This window comes from Scyliorhinus torazame, chromosome 13 (assembly GCF_047496885.1).
Source record: "Scyliorhinus torazame isolate Kashiwa2021f chromosome 13, sScyTor2.1, whole genome shotgun sequence".
Taxonomy (NCBI): domain Eukaryota; kingdom Metazoa; phylum Chordata; class Chondrichthyes; order Carcharhiniformes; family Scyliorhinidae; genus Scyliorhinus; species Scyliorhinus torazame.
In genome coordinates this window covers 185413313-185434711 of record NC_092719.1, presented here as the reverse complement: position 1 = coordinate 185434711, position 21399 = coordinate 185413313, and the positions used below count along the sequence as shown (strand labels likewise).

Below are 21399 nucleotides of genomic sequence, written 5' to 3'. Positions count from 1 at the left end.
ATAACACTCTAGCCGCCGCCGGCTTCCTACCCGTCCTAGACCTGGAGCAACACCATGTTAAAGTCTCCCCCCATTATCAGGTCCCCCACTTCTAAGTCTGGGATCCGACCCAACATACGCCGCATAAAACCCGCATCGTCCCAGTTCGGAGTATACACATTGACCAATACCACCCTCTCTCCCTGCAACTTACCACTTACCATTATGTACCCACCGCCATTATCTGCCACAATGCTCGACGCCTCGAATGACACCTTCTTTCCCACCAAGATCGCCACCCCTTGATTTTTGGCATCTAGCCCCGAATGAAACACCTGACCTACCCACCCTTTCCTCAGTCTTACCTGGTCTGCCACCTTCAGGTGTGTCTCCTGGAGCATGACCACATCCGCCTTGAGCCCCTTCAGGTGCGCGAACACGCGGGCCCGCTTAACCGGCCTATTCAGTCCCCTTACATTCCAGGTTATCAGCCGGATCAGGGGGCTACCCGCCCCCCCTCCCCCGCCGACTAGCCATGACCCCTCCTTGGCCAGGCACGCGCCCGCACCCCACACCCGGCCCGTTCCCCACAGCGGCATACCCCCATCTCGACTCCCCCCCCCCCCCCCCCCGCACTCGCTCCAGCTCCTCCTTGACCTTAGCAGCAGCAACTCGATCCCCCCCCCCACCCCCCCGGCTAGGTAGAACCCATCCTAGCTGGTTTACTCCCCACATTGCACTTCCGCAAGTCAGCTGACTCCTGCTGACCCCGGCCACTACCGCCTCCCCTTCGACTCCTCCCATTGTGTGGCACACCCTCTTCTCCCGCTCCCCATCCACAGGCCCGCCCCGGCCCCCTCCGTTCTAAGCGCGGGAAACAATCCTCGCTTCCCCGTCCCGGCCCCGCGCCCCCAAGTCTTCGGCGCGGGAAAAAAGCCCGCGCTCTCCACCTACCAGGCCCCGCCACCAACCAATACAGTGCCCAACCCGCCCCATCCACCCTCCCCAACCCGAAAAAGAAACACAAAACAATGCAAAGGCCCCCCCCCCCAACCGAACCAAAAATAGGCATAACATATCCACTGCAGTCCCCAATCGCCCATCCCGACTCTCATTCTGTGTCCAGCTTCTCGGCCTGAACAAAGGCCCACGCCTCCTCCGGAGACTCAAAATAATGGTGCCGGTCCTTGTAGGTAACCCACAGTCGCGCTGGCTGCAACATGCCAAACTTCACCCCTTCCTGTGCAGCACCGCCTTCGCTCGATTGTACCCGGCCCTCCTCTTCGCCACCTCCGCACTCCATTCCTGATATATCCGAACATCCGCGTTCTCCCACCTGCTGCTCCTCTCCTTCTTGGCCCACCTGAGCACACACTCCCAATCAACGAACCGATGGAACCGCACCAGCGGCGCCCGCGGAGGCTCGTTAGCCTTGGGCTTCCTCGCCAACACTCTATGGGCCCCTTCCAGCTCCAGGGGCCCCTGGAAGGACCCCGCTCCCAACAGCGAGTTCAACATGGTGACCACATAGGCCCCCACCAGCCCCTCCAGGAGGCCCAGAATCTGCACATTCTTCCGCCTCGACTCATTCTCCATCTCCTCGAACCGCTCCTGCCATCTCTTGTGGAGCGCCTCATGCGCCTCCACCTTTACCGCCAGGCCTAAGATCTCGCCCTCATTGTCACAGATCTTTTGTCGAGCCTCTCGGATCGCCACCCCCTGGGCCGTCTGTGTCTCCAGCAGCTTATCAATAGAAGCCTTCATCGGCTCTAGCAGGTCTGTAGGTCTGTTTTAATCTCTCTGAGGCAGCCCTGGATACCCTCCTGTTGCTCCTCCGCCCACTGCCTCCACGCTGCCTGGTCTCCGCCCGCTGCCATTTTGTCTTTCTTCCCTCCCTTCTTCTGGTCCACCACCACCTTTTTTGTTGCCCCGCTCCTAGTTAAAGCCATATACTGACGGGGGGCTATTATTAACTCCTTCCCACACCGGGAAATGTCGAAAAAGTGCCCTTGGGGGTCCCTGAAAAGAGCCCAAAAGTCCGTTTTTGCGGGAGCCGCCGAATGTGCGACTTAGCTCCGCATAGCCACAACCGGAAGTCTCGAGAGGGAATCCTTTTGGCAGTGTTCGCCTCACCAATCTGCCCCAAAAAGTCTGTGGAAACGCCTGAAAAAGGTCTGAGAGTCCGTTCCAGACGGGAGCTGCCGAATGCGCGACCTACTCCTCAATGGCTGCCACCGGAAGCCTCGTCCCCGCTTCTTCAGTGGCCTTGGTAGATCTTTTCACAGTTGTTCCCTCTGCTGCTAGAATTCACCTTTAATAAAGGCCCTCAAGTCAGCTTGCAGCTTTAAGCTTGCCCTTCCCCCGCCTGCATGCTGGAAGAGGCTCTGTTTATCCTGCAGTTACAGGCAAATCTTTTTACTGTTTCTGCCGGGTCTGGTAACCAAGAGACATACCATTCCTGGGGGACACTGTCGGGGGAATGTTGCAATCTTCTTCCCACACCGGGAAATGTCAAACAAATGCCATGGGGGCCCTGTAAAGAGCCCAAAAGTCCGTTCCAAGCGGGAGCTACCGAAGATGCGACCTAGCTCTGCATAGCCACACCCGGAAGTTCCACATCACTGCAGTAATAAACACCCACTTCTTAAAGGTACTCTCACTACAGATATGTATATACCCACCCATTTATAAACACCCATTTCTTAAAGGTACTGTCACATGACACAAGGGGACATAATTTTAAGGTGATTGGAGGAAGGTATAGGGGAGATGTCAGAGGTAGGTTCTTTATACAGAGAGTTGTGGGTGCATGGAATGCACTGCCAGGGGAGATGGTGGAGTCAATCATTAGTGACATTTAAGCGACTCTTGGACAGGCACATGGACAGCAGAAAATGAGGTTAGGTTAGGTTATCTTAGATTAGGATAAATGGTCGGCACAACATCGTTGGCCAAAGGGCCTGTACTGCGCTGTACTGTTCTATACTAACCAGTTTATTGTGGATCCTACCAGCTTATGAACATTCTTATCTGAAATTTTGCTTTGAAATCATAATTACATTACCTTATTATTTATTTAGCCAATACAGATTCCTGAAGCCAAGTGATAGCCTCATTTAGAAACATAGAAAATAGGCACAGGAGGAGGCCACTCGGCCCTTCGAGCCTGCTCTGCCATGCATAAATTCTTTGATTCTATGATTAGGATCATAGCTGATCATCCAACTCAGTAACCTGTTCCCTCTTTATCTTTTGATCCCTTTAGCCCCAAGAGCCATATCTAACTCCTTGAAAACATACAATGTTTTGACCTCAACTGCATTCAGTGGCAACCAATTCCACAGGCCGACCACTCTCTGGGTGAAGAAATGTCTCCACATCTCTGTCCTAAATGGATTACCCCGTATCCTCAGACTGTGACCCCTGGTTCTGGACACCCCCCATCATCGGGAACACCCTTCCTGTATCTACGATGTCTAGTCCTGTTAGAAATTGTTGAAATTAAATTTGTAGAGGAGACACTCCTCGGTAATGTTTGGCATTCTTTTTGTGTCCTTCCAATATCTTAAATGATGATAAATGTAATGGAAGACGCAACAGAGGCTGTTGACACAATGATCTCTAATTGCCGAATGCCAGATTATTACTCACCGCTGGAAGCCTGTAATTGAACCCTTCTGAAAATGATCTTTTGCTGACAATCCATTGTCTACCCCGACGTTCTGCTGGGATCAGAATATTTTTGTACTTGAGGGTTGGGTTGCAAAATAGGCGATGTGTGGGGAGCTTGCAAAAGGGACCAAGCTGCTTCAGGAAGCCTCCTTGGCGAGAAATTGAGTTCAGATAAACTTTTGACCCCGGGGTGGGGGGGGGGATTGAGAGAATGGGAAGAGCAGATCGGGTGGGTGGGAGCTGGGAAAACGTGTGGGCAGCAGTCGCAGCTCATTCCTCAAACAGGAGGGGCTGGGGAGGAGAAATAACTGCACTTTCAGCGGGGAGACTTGCCCTGGACTGAACGAGCTGCTTAAGGGAATGGAGCGTGGACTATACCCCGGGGAAGAGGCCCAGGAGGAAGGGGAACTCTCCTCGCTGCATGTCCAAGAAGCCCTGCCGCCTGCCAGCATCCTGCAAGAGGCAGAGACAGCAGAAGGCAGCGAGCTCCTCCTGCTCAATGTTGATGCTCCCAAAGTGGGAGTCACAGCCCCTGCCCCTGGGGGCAGCGAATCGGCGGAGACAGATGCTGAAGGTGGAGGGAGGGGATGTGAAGGACTTCCCCAAGAGTCCGTGGGCAGGACGAGCCCAGCAGGAGGTGAGATTAATGCCGATGTCCATTGCTTGAAGTCAGGCGAGGCAGACGGGGTCGGTGCAGAGAGCCAAGGCCAGGAACCCCCAGGGAGTGAGGCTGCCCCCGGTCCTTCCAACCCGACAACTGAGCAACTTGCAAAGGAAACAAAGACCATTCGGGTTAAATATGCATCCGGCCAGGCTGAAGTCAAACTGCTGACTGACAAGTTAAATTGTTCCAACTGTCAGGTGGAGTTGCTGCAACTGGAGCTGGAGACTGAAAGGAAACGGAGCCGGCAGCAAACAGGCAGAGTTGAAGAGTTGGAGAAGGAAGTAAGAAGTAACTTTGCTCTGATCAGAGTGCTCTCTGACTGCAAAACCAAAGTGGAACAATTGGAGGAATTGAAACAATCATCTCAGGAACTGATATTTAAAGTAAGTGGCAGAGAACTAAGTGGAACATGTAACAGTGCACACTGGGCCCAGCACAGGGTAAGAAGTGAAAGCTGCCAATCCAATCTACAGAACAGCTGCTATTCACTGTACTGCCCCCGTGTATGGGTTCATTGTTACATTTATCATTGCTATTGTACATTACAAGTTTTGAAGTACGTGTTTTTTAAACTTATAAGTGTGTGCGGCGTGGCTTTCTAGCAATAACAGTATTCACATAGCTGCATAATTGCAAAGCAGACTGGAATCTGTCTGTCTCTCTCCACACATGCTGCCAGGCCTGCTGAATTTTCCCAGCCCTGTCTGTTTTTATTTCAGCACAATTGCATATGCAGAATTCACCAAACCAAGCAGCTCCTGAAGTCCCCCAGTGTAACATTCAATTGATTCTTAAACGATCCCAGTATTTGGCCTCCACGACTTTCATAGAACCTCACAGTTGCAGAAGGAGGTCATTCAGCCCATCGAGTCTGCACCAACCCTCCGAAAGAGCACCAATTCCTATCCCCCCCCCCCCCCCCCCCCCCACCACCACCACCCACATAACCTTTGGACACTAAGAAGCAATTTAGCAAGGCCAATATCCATCTAACCCGCACATCTTTGGATGTGAGAGAAAACTGGAGCACCCGGAGGAAACCCACGCCGACATGGAGAGAATATGCAAACTCCACACAGACAGCCACCCGAGGTCGGAATCAGACCCCGGTCCCTGGCACCGTGACACAGCAGTGCTAACCACTGTACCATTGCGCTCTTCATTTGTAGGTTTATTCCGCAAGTTTGATCAACTTGTTTGAAGAAGAATTTTAGTGATATCGTTTCCGAATTAGACCTGTCCTCTCCAGCTCCACTCAGCTCAATTTAAAGGTATCTTTTGCCACCAATGTGTAACTGACATATAGAATCTAATAATCTAATAATCTTTATTATTGTCACAAGTCGGCTTAAATTAACACTACAATGAAGTTACTGTGAAAAGCCCCAAGTCGCCACATTCCAGTACCAGTTTGAGTATACAGGGAGAATTCAGAATGCCCAATTCACCTAACAAGCACATCTTTCGGGACTTGTGGGAGGAAATCGGAACACCCGAAGGAAATTCACGCAGGGAGAACGTGCAGACTCCACACAGACAGTGATCCAAGCCAGGAATCGAATCTGGGACCCTGGCGCTGTGAAGCAACAGTGCTAACCACTGTGCTACCGTGCCGCCCTCACCTTCCAAGCACTCTACAGTAATCTCGGGGTTTAGGCACATTTTACTCATCTATCCAGCATATTGTAGTTCCCAAATGCCACAACAGTTCTGGCATCTTATTTGAATTTCGAGCATTCATTTAATAGACTTTCTGCCTCTCATATTCCTCATTGTCCTTATAACCGGTCTCCAGATCATGTTAGTTTGCATTATTTCCTGCTTGATTACCTTGTACCCTAAAGTGTACCTCATTCAGGAGCTTGTTTACTTCCTGTCCTCCTTGCACCTTCACTTGTCTAATTTAAATGATTTTCAATTGCTGTCTTGATATAACTCCAGGCAAACAGCTCTCCATCTTGTAAGTATTATAATTCTGACACACACAAGTTATTTTCCTGAGCAGAGTTACCAGTGATTTTAATCTTTGTGCCCTGCATCCTATATCTTTGTTCCTGGTTGTCCTCGCTAGTTTAAAAAAAACAAAATTTAGAGTACCCAATTAATTTTTTCCAATTAAGGGGCAATTTAGCGAGGCCAATCCACCTAGCCTGCACATCTTTGGGTTGTGAGGCCGATACCCATGCAAATACGGGAGAATGTGCAAACTCCACACAGTCAGTGACCCAGAGCCGGGATCGAACCTGGGACCTCGGCGGCGTGAGGCAGCTGTGATAACCACTGCGCCGCCGTGCTGCCCTAGTTTTCTGATTAGCTTTTCTTTCTGAGACCTCTACCATCTTATGGTGTTGACCAGTGCCTAGTACCTTTTACTTATTTATATATAATTTCCCACCTCTCCTTTAACAATTGTAATCCAGTTGAAATCTATGTTTCGTTGGATTTCCACAGCACTCATCCCCCTGTAACTGACAATCATTGCTGGCTGTACTGTTCTCCAATCCCTGAAGATTCTTTTTAAAAAAATATATATTTATTAAGAATTTTTCAAAAAAATTTTCAACCATACAAACAGAACCCCCCCCCCACTACAAAAAGAAAAAGAAGCTCGCATAGCAAGACATGAACATTGCAAGTCAATACGATACAGAACTTTGTGCATTGGATTCCTCCTGTACATGTCAGTTTTCTGGATCGTTCAGTTGTTTCCTTGTTCAAATGCCCCCCAGAAAAAAAAACCTTCCCCCTCCCTCCCTCCCTCCCCCCCCCCCCCCCCCCCCCCCCCCCCAACGAATGGCCTCCCCCTCCCCCTCCTCCCCCGGGTTGCTGTTGCTGCTGTCCGACCTTCATCTATCGCTCCGCGAGATAGTCCAGGAACGGTTGCCACCGCTGTAGAACCCCTGCGCAGACCCTCTCAAGGCAAACTTTATCCGCACCAATTTGATAAACCCTGCCATATCATTTATCCAGGCCTCCACGCTGGGGGGCTTCACCTCTTTCCACATTAACAAGATCCTTCGCCGGGCTACTAGGGACGCAAAGGCCAGAATGCTGGCCTCTTTCGCCTCCTGCACTCCCGGCTCGTCCACTACTCCAAATACTGCTAGCCCCCAGCTTGGCTTGACCCGGACTTTCACCACCTTAGATACTGTTCCCGCAACTCCCCTCCAGAACCCCTCCAGTGCCGGGCATGAACAAAACATATGGACATGGTTCGCCAGGCTTCCCGAGCACCTCCCACATCTGTCCTCCACCCCAAAGACCCTACTCAGCCTCGCCCCCGTCATATGCGCTCTATGAACCACCTTAAATTGTATCAGGCTAAGCTTGGCTCACGAGGAAGAGGAATTAACCCTACTTAGGGCATCAACCCATAGCCCCTCCTCAATCTCCTCCCCCAGCTCCTCTTCCCATTTACCCTTCAGCTCCTCTACCAAAACCTCCCCCTCTTTCATCTCCTGGTATATCGCCGACACCTTGCCCTCTCCGACCCATACGCCCAAAATCACCCTGTCTTGAATCCCCTGTGCCGGGAGCAGCGGGCATTCCCTCACCTGCCGCCTCACAAACGCCCTCACTTGCATGTACCTGAAGGCATTTCCCGGGGGTAGTCCAAATTTCTCCTCCAGCACCCCTAAGCTCGCAAACGTCCCATCAATGAACAGGTCCCCTATTCTTCTAAACCCTGCCCGATGCCAGCTCCGAAGCCCCCCATCCATTCTTCCTGGCACAAACCGATGGTTATCTCTGATCGGGGACCACACCGAGGCTCCCATCGCACCCCTGTGCCATCTCCACTGCCCCCAGATCTTTAACGTTGCCGCCACCACCGGACTCGTGGTGTACCTTGTCAACGAGAGCAGCAGCGGTGCCGTCACCAGCGCCTCTAGGCTCGTTCCTTTGCAGGATGCCATCTCCAACCTCTTCCATGCCGCCCCCTCTCCCTCCACCCCCCACTTACGGATCATCGCCACGTTAGCTGCCCAGTAGTAGCCACCCAAGTTCGGCAACGCCAACCCTCCTCTATCTCTGCTATGCTCCAGGAACCCCCTCCTTACCCTCGGGATCTACTCGCCCACACAAATCCCATAATGCTCCTGCTTACCCTCTTAAAGAAAGCCTTGGTAATCACGATTGGGAGGCATTGAAAAACAAAAAGAAACCTCGGGAGGACCACCATTTTAATCGACTGTACCCTGCCCGCCAGCGACAGTGGCAACATGTCCCACCTTTTAAAATCCTCCTCCATCTGTTCCACCAGCCGCGTCAAATTGAGTTTGTGCAGTGCCCCCCAGCTCCTAGCCACCTGAATCCCCAAGTATCGAAAGCTCCTTTCCGTCCGCCTCAACGGTAGGTCATCTATCCCTCTTCCCTGATCCCCCGGATGCACCACAAAGAGCTCACTCTTTCCCACATTGAGCTTATAGTCCGAAAAGTCTCCAAACTCCCTTAGGATCTGCATTATCTCAACCATCCCCTCCACTGGATCCACCACATATAGCAACAGGTCATCTGCGTACAGTGACACGCGCTGTTCCTCCATCCCTCGAACCACCCCCTTCCATTTCCCCGACTCCCTTAACGCCATGGGCAAAGGTTCAATTGCTAATGCAAACAGCAGAGGGGACAGGGGGCACCCCTGCCTCGTCCCTCGAAACAACCGGAAATATGCCGACCTCCGCCGGTTCGTGACCACACTCGCCACCGGGGCTCTATACAGAAGCTTAACCCAACTAATAAACCCTCCCCCGAACCCAAACCTCCTCAACACTTCCCAGAGATACTCCCACTCTACTCGGTCAAAGGCCTTCTCCGCGTCCATGGCTGCCACTATCTCCGCCTCTCCCTCCACCGATGGCATCATTATCACATTTAGGAGCCTTCGCACATTAGTATTTAGCTGCCTGCCCTTTACGAATCCCGTCTGGTCCTCATGAATTACCCCTGGGACACAATCCTCAATCTTCGTAGCCAACATTTTTGCCAGCAACTTAGCATCTATGTTGAGGAGCGCGATCGGTCTATACGACCCACATTGCAGTGGGTCCTTATCCCGCTTCAAGACCAAAGAGATCGTCGCTTCCGACATTGTCAGGGGCAGGGTCCCCCCCTCCCTTGCTTCGTTGAAGGTCCTTACCAGCAACAGGGCTAACAGGTCTACATACTTCCTATAAAACCCCACCGGGAACCCATCTGGCCCCGGGGCCTTCCCTGCCTGCATGCTCCCCAGTCCTTTAACCAGCTCCTCCACCCCAATTGGCGCCCACAAACCAGCCACCTCCTGCTCCTCCACCCTCGGGAACCTCAGTTGGTCCAAGAATCGTCGCATCCCCTCTTTTCCCCCTGGGGGCTGGGACCTATACAGCTCCTCATAAAAGTCCTTGAATGCCTCATTCACTTTCCCCGCACTCCGCACCGTAGTTCCCCTGCCATCCTTGACTCCACCTATTTCCCTCGCTGCCATCCTCTTACGGAGCTGATGTGCCAGCATCCGACTCGCCTTCTCCCCATACTCATATATCGCCCCCTGTGCCTTCCTCCACTGTGCCTCTGCCTTCCCTGTGGTCAACAGGTCGAACTCCGTCTGGAGACTTCGTCTCTCCCTGAGTAGTCCCTCATCAGGGGCCTCTGCATATCTCCTGTCCACCCTTAAAATCTCCCCCACTAACCTCTCCCTTTCCCTGCCTTCTCTCTTCACCCTATGAGCCCTGATGGAGATTAACTCTCCCCTGACCACCGCCTTCAGCGCCTCCCATACTACTCCCACCTGCACCTCCCCGTTGTCGTTGGCCTCCAGATACCTTTCGATGCACCCCCACACCCTCCCACACACTTCCTCGTCTGCCAGCAGTCCCACATCCAACCGCCACAATGGGCGTTGGTCCCTTTCCTCCCCCAGCTCTAGCTCCACCCAATGAGGGGCATGGTCTGAAATGGCTATGGCCGAATACTCCGTTCCCTCCACTTTCGGGATCAATGCCCTGCCCAGAACAAAAAAATCTATCCGGGAGTAGGCCTTATGTACGTGGGAGAAAAAAGAAAATTCTCTGGCCAAAGGCCTGGCAAATCTCCACGGAACTACTCCCCCCACCTGGTCCATAAACCCCCTAAGCACCTTGGCCGCAGCTGGCCTCTTCCCCGTCCGAGATCTCGAACGATCTAATGCTGGGTCCAGCACCGTGTTAAAATCCCCACCCATTATCAAGCTCCCTACCTCCAAGTCTGGAATACGCCCCAACATCTGTTTCATGAATCCAGCATCGTCCTAGTTCGGGGCGTATACATTCACCAGTACCACCTCCGTCCCCTGCAACCTACCGCTCACCATCACGTATCGGCCTCCATTGTCCGCTACTATGTTCTTGGCCTCAAACGACACCCGCTTCCCCACCAATATTGCCACCCCTCTATTCTTCGCATTCAGCCCCGAATGGAACACCTGTCCTACCCATCCCTTCCTTAACCTGACCTAATCTGCCACCTTCAGATGTGTCTCCTGAAGCATGACCACGTCTGCCTCCAGTCCCTTTAGGTGCGCGAACACTCGGGCCCTCTTAACCGGCCCATTTAGGCCTCTCACATTCCACGTGATCAGCCGGATTGGGGCCCCCCCCCCCCCACCCCCCGCCGACTAGCCATCCCCTGTTCTAGGTCAGCCCCCCGCTCGCGCCTCACGCATCCTCCAGTCCCCCAGCCAGGGAACCCCCGTCCCGACCACCTCTTCCATTTTCAGTTCCCCCCTCGGACAGTGCATCAGCAACCCTTATGTCCCCCCCCTCCCCCTTCCCTCCCCCCCTCCCCGCTAGATCCGCATCTAGCACTTTTGCTCCCCCCATATTACTTCCGTGAGTCAAAGAACAAAGAACAAAGAAATGTACAGCACAGGAACAGGCCCTTCGGCCCTCCAAGCCCGTGCCGACCATGCTGCCCGACTAAACTACAATCTTCTACACTTCCTGGGTCCGTATCCCTCTATTCCCATCCTATTCATGTATTTGTCAAGATGCCCCTTAAATGTCACAATCGTCCCTGCTTCCACCACCTCCTCCGGTAGCGAGTTCCAGGCACCCACTACCCTCTGCGTAAAAAACTTGCCTCGTACATCTACTCTAAACCTTGCCCCTCTCACCTTAAACCTATGCCCCCTAGTAATTGACCCCTCTACCCTGGGGAAAAGCCTCTGACTATCCACTCTGTCTATGCCCCTCATAATTTTGTATACCTCTATCAGGTCTCCCCTCAACCTCCTTCGTTCCAGTGAGAATAAACCGAGTTTATTCAACCGCTCCTCATAGCTAATGCCCTCCATACCAGGCAACATTCTGGTAAATCTCTTCTGCACCCTCTCTAAAGCCTCCACATCCTTCTGGTAGTGTGGCGACCAGAATTGAACACTATACTCCAAGTGTGGCCTAACTAAGGTTCTATACAGCTGCAACATGACTTGCCAATTCTTATACTCAATGCCCCGGCCAATGAAGGCAAGCATGCCGTATGCCTTCTTGACTACCTTCTCCACCTGTGTTGCCCCTTTCAGTGACCTGTGGACCTGTACTCCTAGATCTCTTTGACTTTCAATACTCTTGAGGGTTCTACCATTCACCGTATATTCCCTACCTGCATTAGACCTTCCAAAATGCATTACCTCACATTTGTCCGGATTAAACTCCATCTGCCATCTCTCCGCCCAAGTCTCCAAACAATCTAAATACTGCTGTATCCTCCGACAGTCCTCATCGCTATCTGCAATTCCACCAACCATTGTGTCGTCTGCAAACTTACTAATCAGACCAGTTACATTTTCCTCCAAATCATTTATATATACTACAAAGAGCAAAGGACCCAGCACTGATCCCTGTGGAACACCACTGGTCACAGCCCTCCAATTAGAAAAGCATCCTTCCATTGCTACTCTCTGCCTTCTATGGCCTAGCCAGTTCTGTATCCACCTTGCCAGCTCACCCCTGATCCCGTGTGACTTCACCTTTTGTACTAGTCTACCATGAGGGACCTTGTCAAAGGCCTTACTGAAGTCCATATAGACAACATCCACTGCCCTACCTGCATCAATCATCTTAGTGACCTCCTCGAAAAACTCTATCAAGTTAGTGAGACACGACCTCCCCTTCACAAAACCGTGCTGCCTCTCACTAATACGTCCATTTGCTTCCAAATGGGAGTAGATCCTGTCTCGAAGAATTCTCTCCAGTAATTTCCCTACCACTGAAGTAAGGCTCACCGGCCTGTAGTTCCCGGGATTATCCTTGCTACCCTTCTTAAACAGAGGAACAACATTGGCTATTCTCCAGTCCTCCAGGACATCCCCCGAAGACAGCGAGGATCCAAAGATTTCCGTCAAGGCCTCAGCAATTTCCTCTCCAGCCTCCTTCAGTATTCTGGGGTAGATCCCATCAGGCCCTGGGGACTTATCTACCTTAATATTTTTTAAGACACCCAACACCTCTTCTTTTTGGATCTCAATGTGACCCAGGCTATCTACACACCCTTCTCCAGACTCAACATCTACCAATTCCTTCTCTTTGGTGAATACTGATGCAAAGTATTCATTTAGTACCTCGCCCATTTCCTCTGGCTCCACACATAGATTCCCTTGCCTATCCTTCAGTGGGCCAACCCTTTCCCTGGCTACCCTTTTGCTTTTTATGTACGTGTAAAAAGCCTTGGGATTTTCCTTAACCCTATTTGCCAATGACTTTTCGTGACCCCTTCTAGCCCTCCTGACTCCTTGCTTAAGTTCCTTCCTACTTTCCTTATATTCCACGCAGGCTTCGTCTGTTCCCAGCCTTTTAGCCCTGATAAATGCCTCCTTTTTCTTTTTGACGAGGCCTACAATATCTCTCGTCATCCAAGGTTCCCGAAAATTGCCGTATTTATCCTTCTTCCTCACAGGAACATGCCGGTCCTGAATTCCTTTCAACTGCCACTTGAAACCCTCCCACATGTCAGATGTTGATTTGCCCTCAAACATCCGCCCCCAATCTATGTTCTTCAGTTCCCGCCTAATATTGTTATAATTAGCCTTCCCCCAATTTAGCACATTCATCCTAGGACCACTCTTATCCTTGTCCACCAGTACTTTAAAACTTACTGAATTGTGGTCACTGTTACCGAAATGCTCCCCTCCTGAAACATCTACCACCTGGCCGGGCTCATTCCCCAATACCAGGTCCAGTACCGCCCCTTCCCTAGTTGGACTGTCTACATATTGTTTTAAGAAGCCCTCCTGGATGCTCCTTACAAACTCCGCCCGTCTAAGCCCCTGGCACTAAGTGAGTCCCAGTCAATATTGGGGAAGTTGAAGTCTCCCATCACCACAACCCTGTTGTTTTTACTCTTTTCCAAAATCTGTCTACCTATCTGCTCCTCTATCTCCCGCTGGCTGTTGGGAGGCCTGTAGTAAACCCCCAACATTGTGACTGCACCCTACTTATTCCTGATCTCTACCCATATAGCCTCACTGCCCTCTGAGGTGTCCTCTCGCAGTCCAGCTGTGATATTCTCCCGAACCAGTAGCGCAACTCCGCCTCCCCTTTTACATCCCCCTCTATCCCGCCTGAAACATCTAAATCCTGGAACGTTTAGCTGCCAATCCTGCCCTTCCCTCAACCAGGTCTCTGTAATGGCAACAATATCATAGTTCCAAGTACTAATCCAAGCTCTAAGTTCATCTGCCTTACCCGTAATACATCTTGCATTAAAACATACACACTTCAGGCCACCAGACCCGCTGTGTTCAGCAACTTCTCCCTGTCTGCTCTGCCTCAGAGCCACACTGTCCCTATTCCCTAGTTCTCCCTCAATGCTCTCACCTTCTGACCTATTGCTCCCGTGCCCACCCCCCTGTCATACTAGTTTAAACCCTCCCGTGTGACACTAGCAAACTTCGCGGCCAGGATATTTATGCCTCTCCGGTTTAGATGCAACCCGTCCTTCTTATACAGGTCACACCTGCCCCGGAAGAGCTCCCAGTGGTCCAGATAATGTTAACCCTCCCTCCTACACCAGCTGTTTAGCCACGTGTTTAGCTGCTCTAGCTTCCTATTTCTAGCCTCACTGGCACGTGGCACAGGGAGTAATCCCGAGATTACAACCCTCGAGGTCCTGTCTTTTAACTTTCTGCCTAGCTCCCTGAACTCATGCTGCAGGACCTCATGCCCCTTCCTGCTTATGTCGTTAGTACCAATATGTACAACGACCTCTGCCTGTTTGCCCTCCCCCTTCAGGCTGCCCTCTACCCGTTCGGAGACATCCTGGACCCTGGCACCAGGGAGGCAACATACCATCCTGGAGTCTCTTTCACGTCCACAGAAGCGACTATCTGTGCCCCTGACTATAGAGTCCCCTATTACTATTACTCTTCTGTGCTTTGACCCTCCCTTCTGAACATCAGAGCCAGCCGTGGTGCCACTGCTCTGGCTGCTGCTGTTTTCCCCTGATAGGCTATCCCCCCCGACAGTATCCAAAGGGGTATATCTGTTCGAGAGGGGGACAACCACAGGGGATTCCTGCACTGACTGCCTGCCCTTTCTGGTGGTCACCCATTTCTCTGCCTGCACCTTGGGTGTGACCACATCTACATAACTGCGATCTATGACGCTTTCCGCCACCTGCATGCTCCTAAGTGCATCCAATTGCCGCTCCAACCGAACCATGCGATCTGTGAGGAGCTCCAGTTGGGTGCACTTTCTGCAGATGAAGCCATCCGGGATGCTGGAAGCCTCCCGGACCTGCCACATCTCACAGTCAGAGCACAGCACCCCTCTAACTGACATTGCATCAATTAATTAAAATTAAAATTAAAATTTTTTTTTTTTAAATTTCAAAGTTACTGTTGACTATCTGTTTCCTAGCACTAGATTTCTAATAGAAATGCGAAAGCTAAATATAGTACTCTCCGATCTCTGGCTCAGATATCCCTCTAAATTATAATTAAGTAATTATGTTTAATTAGTTACCAATGCTCAGTTTTTTTAATTTAGTGTAGAATCCCAACCAGCCACTCAGGCCACAGCTTTTCTGTGATTTCACTTCAGTTTCCCCCCCGACACACACACAATTTGAAAAAGGTACAAAAGTAAAAATGCGTAAAAATCACTTACTTACCTTCTTCGTGTTAATAATAAAATATGGTACTTACCTCACACCAATGGGTTTTATTATTAGGTTAGAGGAGGAGGGCGGGTGGGAGACACTACACGTGTAGTGTGTCGGGTTTCCTCTCCACCAGAATTTATTGGTGAGGGTCTTCCCAGAGGTCCGCGGGTCGAACTTCCTGTTCCCGCCTTAAATACTAAAATATTTAAAAAAAACAGAAAAGAGGGACCGAAAACGGGACCAGGTAAGTGGTTTTAAAGCACAGACTTACCTCCCAGCAATCACTTCCGCACTGCCCCCGCTGAAATTGACAAACCAGCTGTTCTCCCGACGAAATCGACTGGCCTGCCCCTGCAAAGACAAGTGTTTTTAAAGCACAGACTTACCTCCCAGCAATCACACCCAGCTGACTTCTGCTGACCCCGGCTTCCCCCGCCTTCCCGTTGATCTCCCCGTGTGGGAGTCTCTCCTCCTCCTTGCCTTCCTCCAACCCCCCCCCTTTTAGCGCGGGAAAAAGCCCGTGCTTTCCTGAACCAGCCCCGCCCCCTATGGCGCAGCTCCTGTTGCGGCCATTATCCCAGTTCCCTCATCCTTAGTCTCGCCTCCCTCCAGCACCGACGCCCACATTCCCCATCGTCTCGTCTGCAGAAAAGAAAAGACAAAAGGGGAATTTTAACCGGAACTCTACCCACATCCCCATCCATCATCCCACCCATGAAGTAATCTTTACCCATATTTACAACCCCGTATACAACCATCATCTCCCCCCACAACCACATACCCTCAGTTCGAGTCCAATTTTTCCGTCTGAATAAAGGTCCATGCCTCTTCTGGCATTTCAAAATAATGGTGTCGGTCCTGATCAGTAACCCACAGTCGCGCAGGCTGCAGCATGCCGAACCTGACTCTTTTTTTGTGCAGCACCGCCTTGGCCCGGTTGAAGCCAGCTCTCCTCCTTGCCACCTCCGCGCTCCAATCCTGGTAAACACGGATCACCGCATTCTCCCATCTACTGCTCCGCACCTTCTTGGCCCATCTCAGAACACTTTCTTTGTCCGCGAAGCGATGGAACCTTGCCACTATCGCCCTTGGCGGCTCATCAGCCTTGGGTCTCCTCGCCAGGACCCGGTGAGCCCCTTCCAGCTCCCGGGGGCTCGGAGAGGCCTCCGCACCCATCAGTGACTGGAGCATCGTACTCACATACGCCCCGGCATCAGCTCCCTCCACTCCTTCGGGGAGACCCAGAATCCGGAGATTCTTCCTCCTCGACCTGTTCTCCAGGAACTCGATTCTCTCGGCCCACCTCCTGTGCACCGCCTCTAACGTGAGATGATTCACTTGTCAAACCCAATACTACCCACCTGCTTTTGAAAATCTTCTCAGTTGTCAGCCCTTACAAAGTTCTTGCAGATTTCTCTCTTTCTTTAAGATTACACATTATTAAAGGATTTTTATGCAGAGTCATAGGACTGAATTTTGTGGAGGCAGCAGCATTGCCACTGCCAGAGTCCATAGCAGGAGGTGACCCCATTCCCACCAGCAGCGGAAACCGGGAGGGGGGCATGTTAAGGACAGTGGAGGTCCAGCAACTCAGCAGAGACCATGCTGAGGAGACTATGGCAAGGGCACAACACCAGGGAGCGACCTCCTCACTGGCTAAGGAGGGGGAGGGAGTGCGTTTGTGAGGGTGCCAGAATTGGGGAAGCATGTCCTAGCAATGGTAGGGGTGGTGTGAGACATTGTGATGTTGTTGCCTGAATGTTGGTCATTGACTACATGGGCCATGATGGAATGCCCAAAAGAAGGATGGACCCCACCTGAATCCACTTGGAGACCATCAGGTTTCACTCAGTGGTCTCTCCACATGGAGAAGGGAACATCCCTTAACTGACCACCTCAACTGGCCTCCCGGAAGGTGGCCAATCTGCCACCTTGCCCGCTGCTGGCAAAATGGTATGGTGGCAGGAAGATGGTGGGCATGCCCTTGCAACTAGCTGCGCCACTCTCAATGGTGCAGAGGAGGATCACCAATACAATGCCAGAAAGAAGCTGAAAGCAAGAAAGTGGAGAGTGTGCAAGATCAATAGTGGAGATCCACCCTGCCATTCATATGCACGATTGGGATTTCGGGGAGAAGGCCCCGTTAGGTGAAGGTGTAGGCTCCCAAAGGAGGTTTCATGGTTGCACGATGCTGAGCAACTTCATTCAAACAGGGGCAAGTCTGGACAGAATCCCTTTCATGAGCTTGAACCTCCTCACCACAGCTAGTGGAATCAGGGCCCTGTTGAACATTTAGCGTCTTAAGTGGTTTGGATTACAGGAATAAATAGCACAAAAACCTGGCAGCCAGTGCTCCTGGTGACATCCAGCCTGCTCTGCTAGCCTCCAATGTGTTCCTGATTCTGATTCCCATTGCAGCTAGGATCTTCCTGTCTGTCAGACACTTGCCAACAAAATCGACAATATAGCACCCCCATGATGGCTGATTTTCTAGAAAGTTGTATAAATTTCATGGATTCCACCAGTGCAGTTGCTATGAGATTATTCCACTGCACATTTTGACTTACAATCTTCATACCTGCCACTATGACTCATTGAAGGGCAGCATGGTAGTTTAGTGGTTAGCACAGTTGTTTCACAGCTCCAGGGTCCCAGGTTAGATTCCCGGCTGGGTCACTGTCTGTGCGGAGTCTGCACGTTCTCCCTGTGTCTGCGTGGGTTTCCTCCAGGTGCTCCGGTTTCCTCCCACAGTCCATTGATGTGCAGGTTAGGTGGATTGGCCAGGCTAAATTGCCCTTAGTGTCCAAAAAAATGTTAAGTGGGGGTCACTGGGTTACGGGGATAGAGTAGAAACGTAGGGTGCTCTTTGTAAGGGCCGGTGCAGACTCGATGGGCTGAATAGCCTCCTCCGGTGATGCACGATCAATTGCACAAAGACTAAAGTTGTGTACAACTGTGGCTTTATTACAGTCAGATGCGAGGCCTCCTGCTGCAGCTGGCGAAATGGCAGGGCACTGGAGGTCATGCATATTTATACAGTTCTCCCTGGGTGGAGCCAGCCGGCAGGAGCTACTGGCGAACCTGTAGTTCAGGTCCTACCTTACAGCTCCAATTACAGTGGATCACCACATTCACCCCCTGTTAAAAATGAGTCCGGCGGGGGTGACATGAAACTATATACAATTAGTGCAATTATGTACAGTGGTAGCAAAAGAAAAGTCCATGTTGACGGTCCGGAGTCTGTCAAAGGTTCAGCCGGTCCGGTGCTTTGGTGCGTCGTTGGGATCGGCGTAACGGTGGCGGCGAAGTCGGTGCTGGCAGTGGTGGAGGTGGCCCCGATGGCGGTGGTGGCAGTTTTGATGCTGGCCAGTCATCGGGGAACTCCGGGAGCGTGCAGAAGTCCTCTTGTGTGGAAAAGGGAAGGGTGGTCTGGTAGGGTCAATATTGGGGCATGGTGGAAGGTGGGGGGGGGGCGCATTGTTGGGGGGGGGGGGGGGTGTTCGGGTGGAACCTGACGGTGCCAGGTCCCTGAGTGAGACAGTATCTTGGCGGCCGTCGGGGAACTCAATGTAGGCATATTGAGGGTTGGCGTGGAGCAGGTGAACCCTGTCCACTAAGGGGTCCGCCTTGTGGGATCGGACGTGCCTACGGAGAAGGACCGGTCCTGGAGCAGCGAGCCAAGTCGGGAGCGACATACCGGATGTGGACTTCCTGGGGAAGGTAAAAACACGTTCATGGGGTGTGTTATTAGTGGCGATGCACAATAGTGACCGGATGGAGTGCAGAGCGTCAGGGAGGACCTCCTGCCAGCAAGAGGCTGGGAGGTTCCTGGACCATAGGGCTAGCTGGACGGCCCTCCAAACCATCCCGTTCTCCCGTTCTACTTGCCTGTTTCCCCAGGGGTTGTAGCTGGTCGTCCTGCTGGAGGCTATACCCCTGCTGAGCAGGAACTGACGCAGCTCATTGCTCATGAATGAGGATCCCCTGTCACTGTGGATGTAGGCGGGGAAACCGAACAGAGCAAAGATGGTGCTGAGGGCCTTGATGACGGTGGCAGCCGTCATATCGTGGCATGGGATGGTGTTGCTAATTTTTGGTTGGTTCAATTGGCGTCGCTCTAGAGCCGCCAGGTATCTTTATGATACCGCCACGAGTTTCAAGTTCAAGTAATGATCAATAACTCAACACACCAATTAGTAAGATTCAAATCAAAACACATTTATTATACACAGTAAATCACTACTCATGCATAAACTCTACTTTCTAGGCTATTTCTATCACTAACAGGCCTATACTTAACTTCGGACTGGCCCACCAGGTCAGGGGAACAAATGGCCTTTCGTTCAGGTCCTGAGTCTGCGGGATTCAAAAGCTGGTATGGACTGGTAGCTAGGAGCGCCTATCTCGTAGCGAGCGTTGGCTTGAGACTTACTTGCTTGGAGGCAACAAGTCAGGTCACTGTCAAGGGTTGGTTCAAGTTGCTGAGTGACCCTTCCAAAGAAGGATGATTTGAACTTGGGGGCTTTACTTTATAGTCCCCAGGGGCTTCCCGCCTTTCGGGGCGGACAGCGTACCTGGTTCCAAGTGATTGGACTGCTTTACGATCACTGGGATCGATTTCACCAATACTGGAGTTGTTCCCTGATCGTTGGGCGGTCCCTAAATGTTCGTTGGCCTTCCTTTGTCTTGGATCCTGCTGGCGCCGAGGAGTCTGGCTTGGCTTTATTCACTTTAACTGTTGTGATTGTGCCCTGGAATTGCTCATTACTGTGCAGATGGCTGCTGCATTACTATGCAGATGGCTGCTGGTTTCAGTGCTGTCTGGTTCCTTAAAGGTTTCAATACACATGATTTCTGTATTTGCTAGTCTTTGCCTGTGTTGGCTGAATTTCCCTTCAGCCTTTGCGGTTCTCCATTTTAAGTCGAGAAGTGGTCAACCCAGGTGGCTACACTACCTCCTTGTGATCCTAATGATAAAGGGGCATGCATTACTAAAAGAAAAGAAAAACGGTACCTCTAACTGTCCTCAATACACTACACTCACTAAACGTTCAATCACACTAACTTCCTAAACAATACAAAAATAAATGCAGCATTCACATTTTTCCTGGCTTGGCAGTCAAGCACAGGGGTGTACAATCTTTCCATTTCTTTATTTACAAAAGGACGCAACCGAATGTCCTCTATTATAAATCAAGGTGTTCGGGGTCCTGGTGAAAACTGAAAATAAGGGATTTCATTCTGTATACCGGGGTGCTAGCGCGGAAGGCTCTCCTTCTCCATTTCTTCATGCGGATAGTCTGCACGATGCTGCAGAGTATCGCCAATGCTAATAGGGATTTGACTACGTAGGAAAGGGAGTACCACGTTATGAGCTTATCACACCATGATGGTGTGGTGTTGCCTGTTACTGGGCTCTGGGTGCTATGGGGAAGTGAATCCTTAACGGCTGGGGGGGGGGTTGGGGTCAGGGGGTTCGCGTTCGCGCGCAACCTAATACACATTGCAATAACGACGAAATACACGTATGACGTGTTCGTTGTTTTCTTCTTTCTCTTTTCCTTTCTGTTTCGTCTCTTTTCCTGGAGCTTCTGGGGTTCTGCGGGATCAAGCATAGTGTCTGTTACTATCTTGGTTTAATATCTCGTCTGTTAGTATGTCTGTCCTTCAGTGCCAATTCTCCCCTTACAATTTGTCACCATGTGTGACTCCCTCATTTTTTTATTTTTTTAAACTGAATATTCAGGACAAGACACACTTAAAAATACTGAAACAGTGCGAGCCGTCTCGCAGGCTGTGCGATTTACCATCCAAATGTTTGAGGATGTAAATAGCATAGGGATGGCAACCTAAGGGTCGCCGGAAAACAAAACAACTTTTTGAACCAAACCGTTCGGGTAAGAATTGGATGGAATCCCTGGGTAGGACGGTGATCAATGCCGTGTGTGCTCTATCCGGGCGTAGTTGAC

The 21399-nt window shown here is 51.3% G+C and overlaps 1 protein-coding gene across 2 annotated transcripts in view; it reads left to right on the top strand.

The window, feature by feature from the left end:
- The first annotated feature begins 4011 nt into the window (after positions 1-4011).
- Positions 4012-21399, top strand: part of LOC140388420 (uncharacterized) — a 43324-nt gene continuing 25936 nt past the window's right edge. For both annotated transcript variants that reach the window (XR_011934182.1, XM_072472560.1), the window contains exon 1: positions 4012-4698. Coding sequence is in view for 1 of the 2 variants with exons in the window: in XM_072472560.1 (XP_072328661.1) it covers positions 4012-4698 (687 nt within the window). In the remaining variant the exon portion in view is untranslated. The remainder of the gene's footprint in view (positions 4699-21399) is intronic.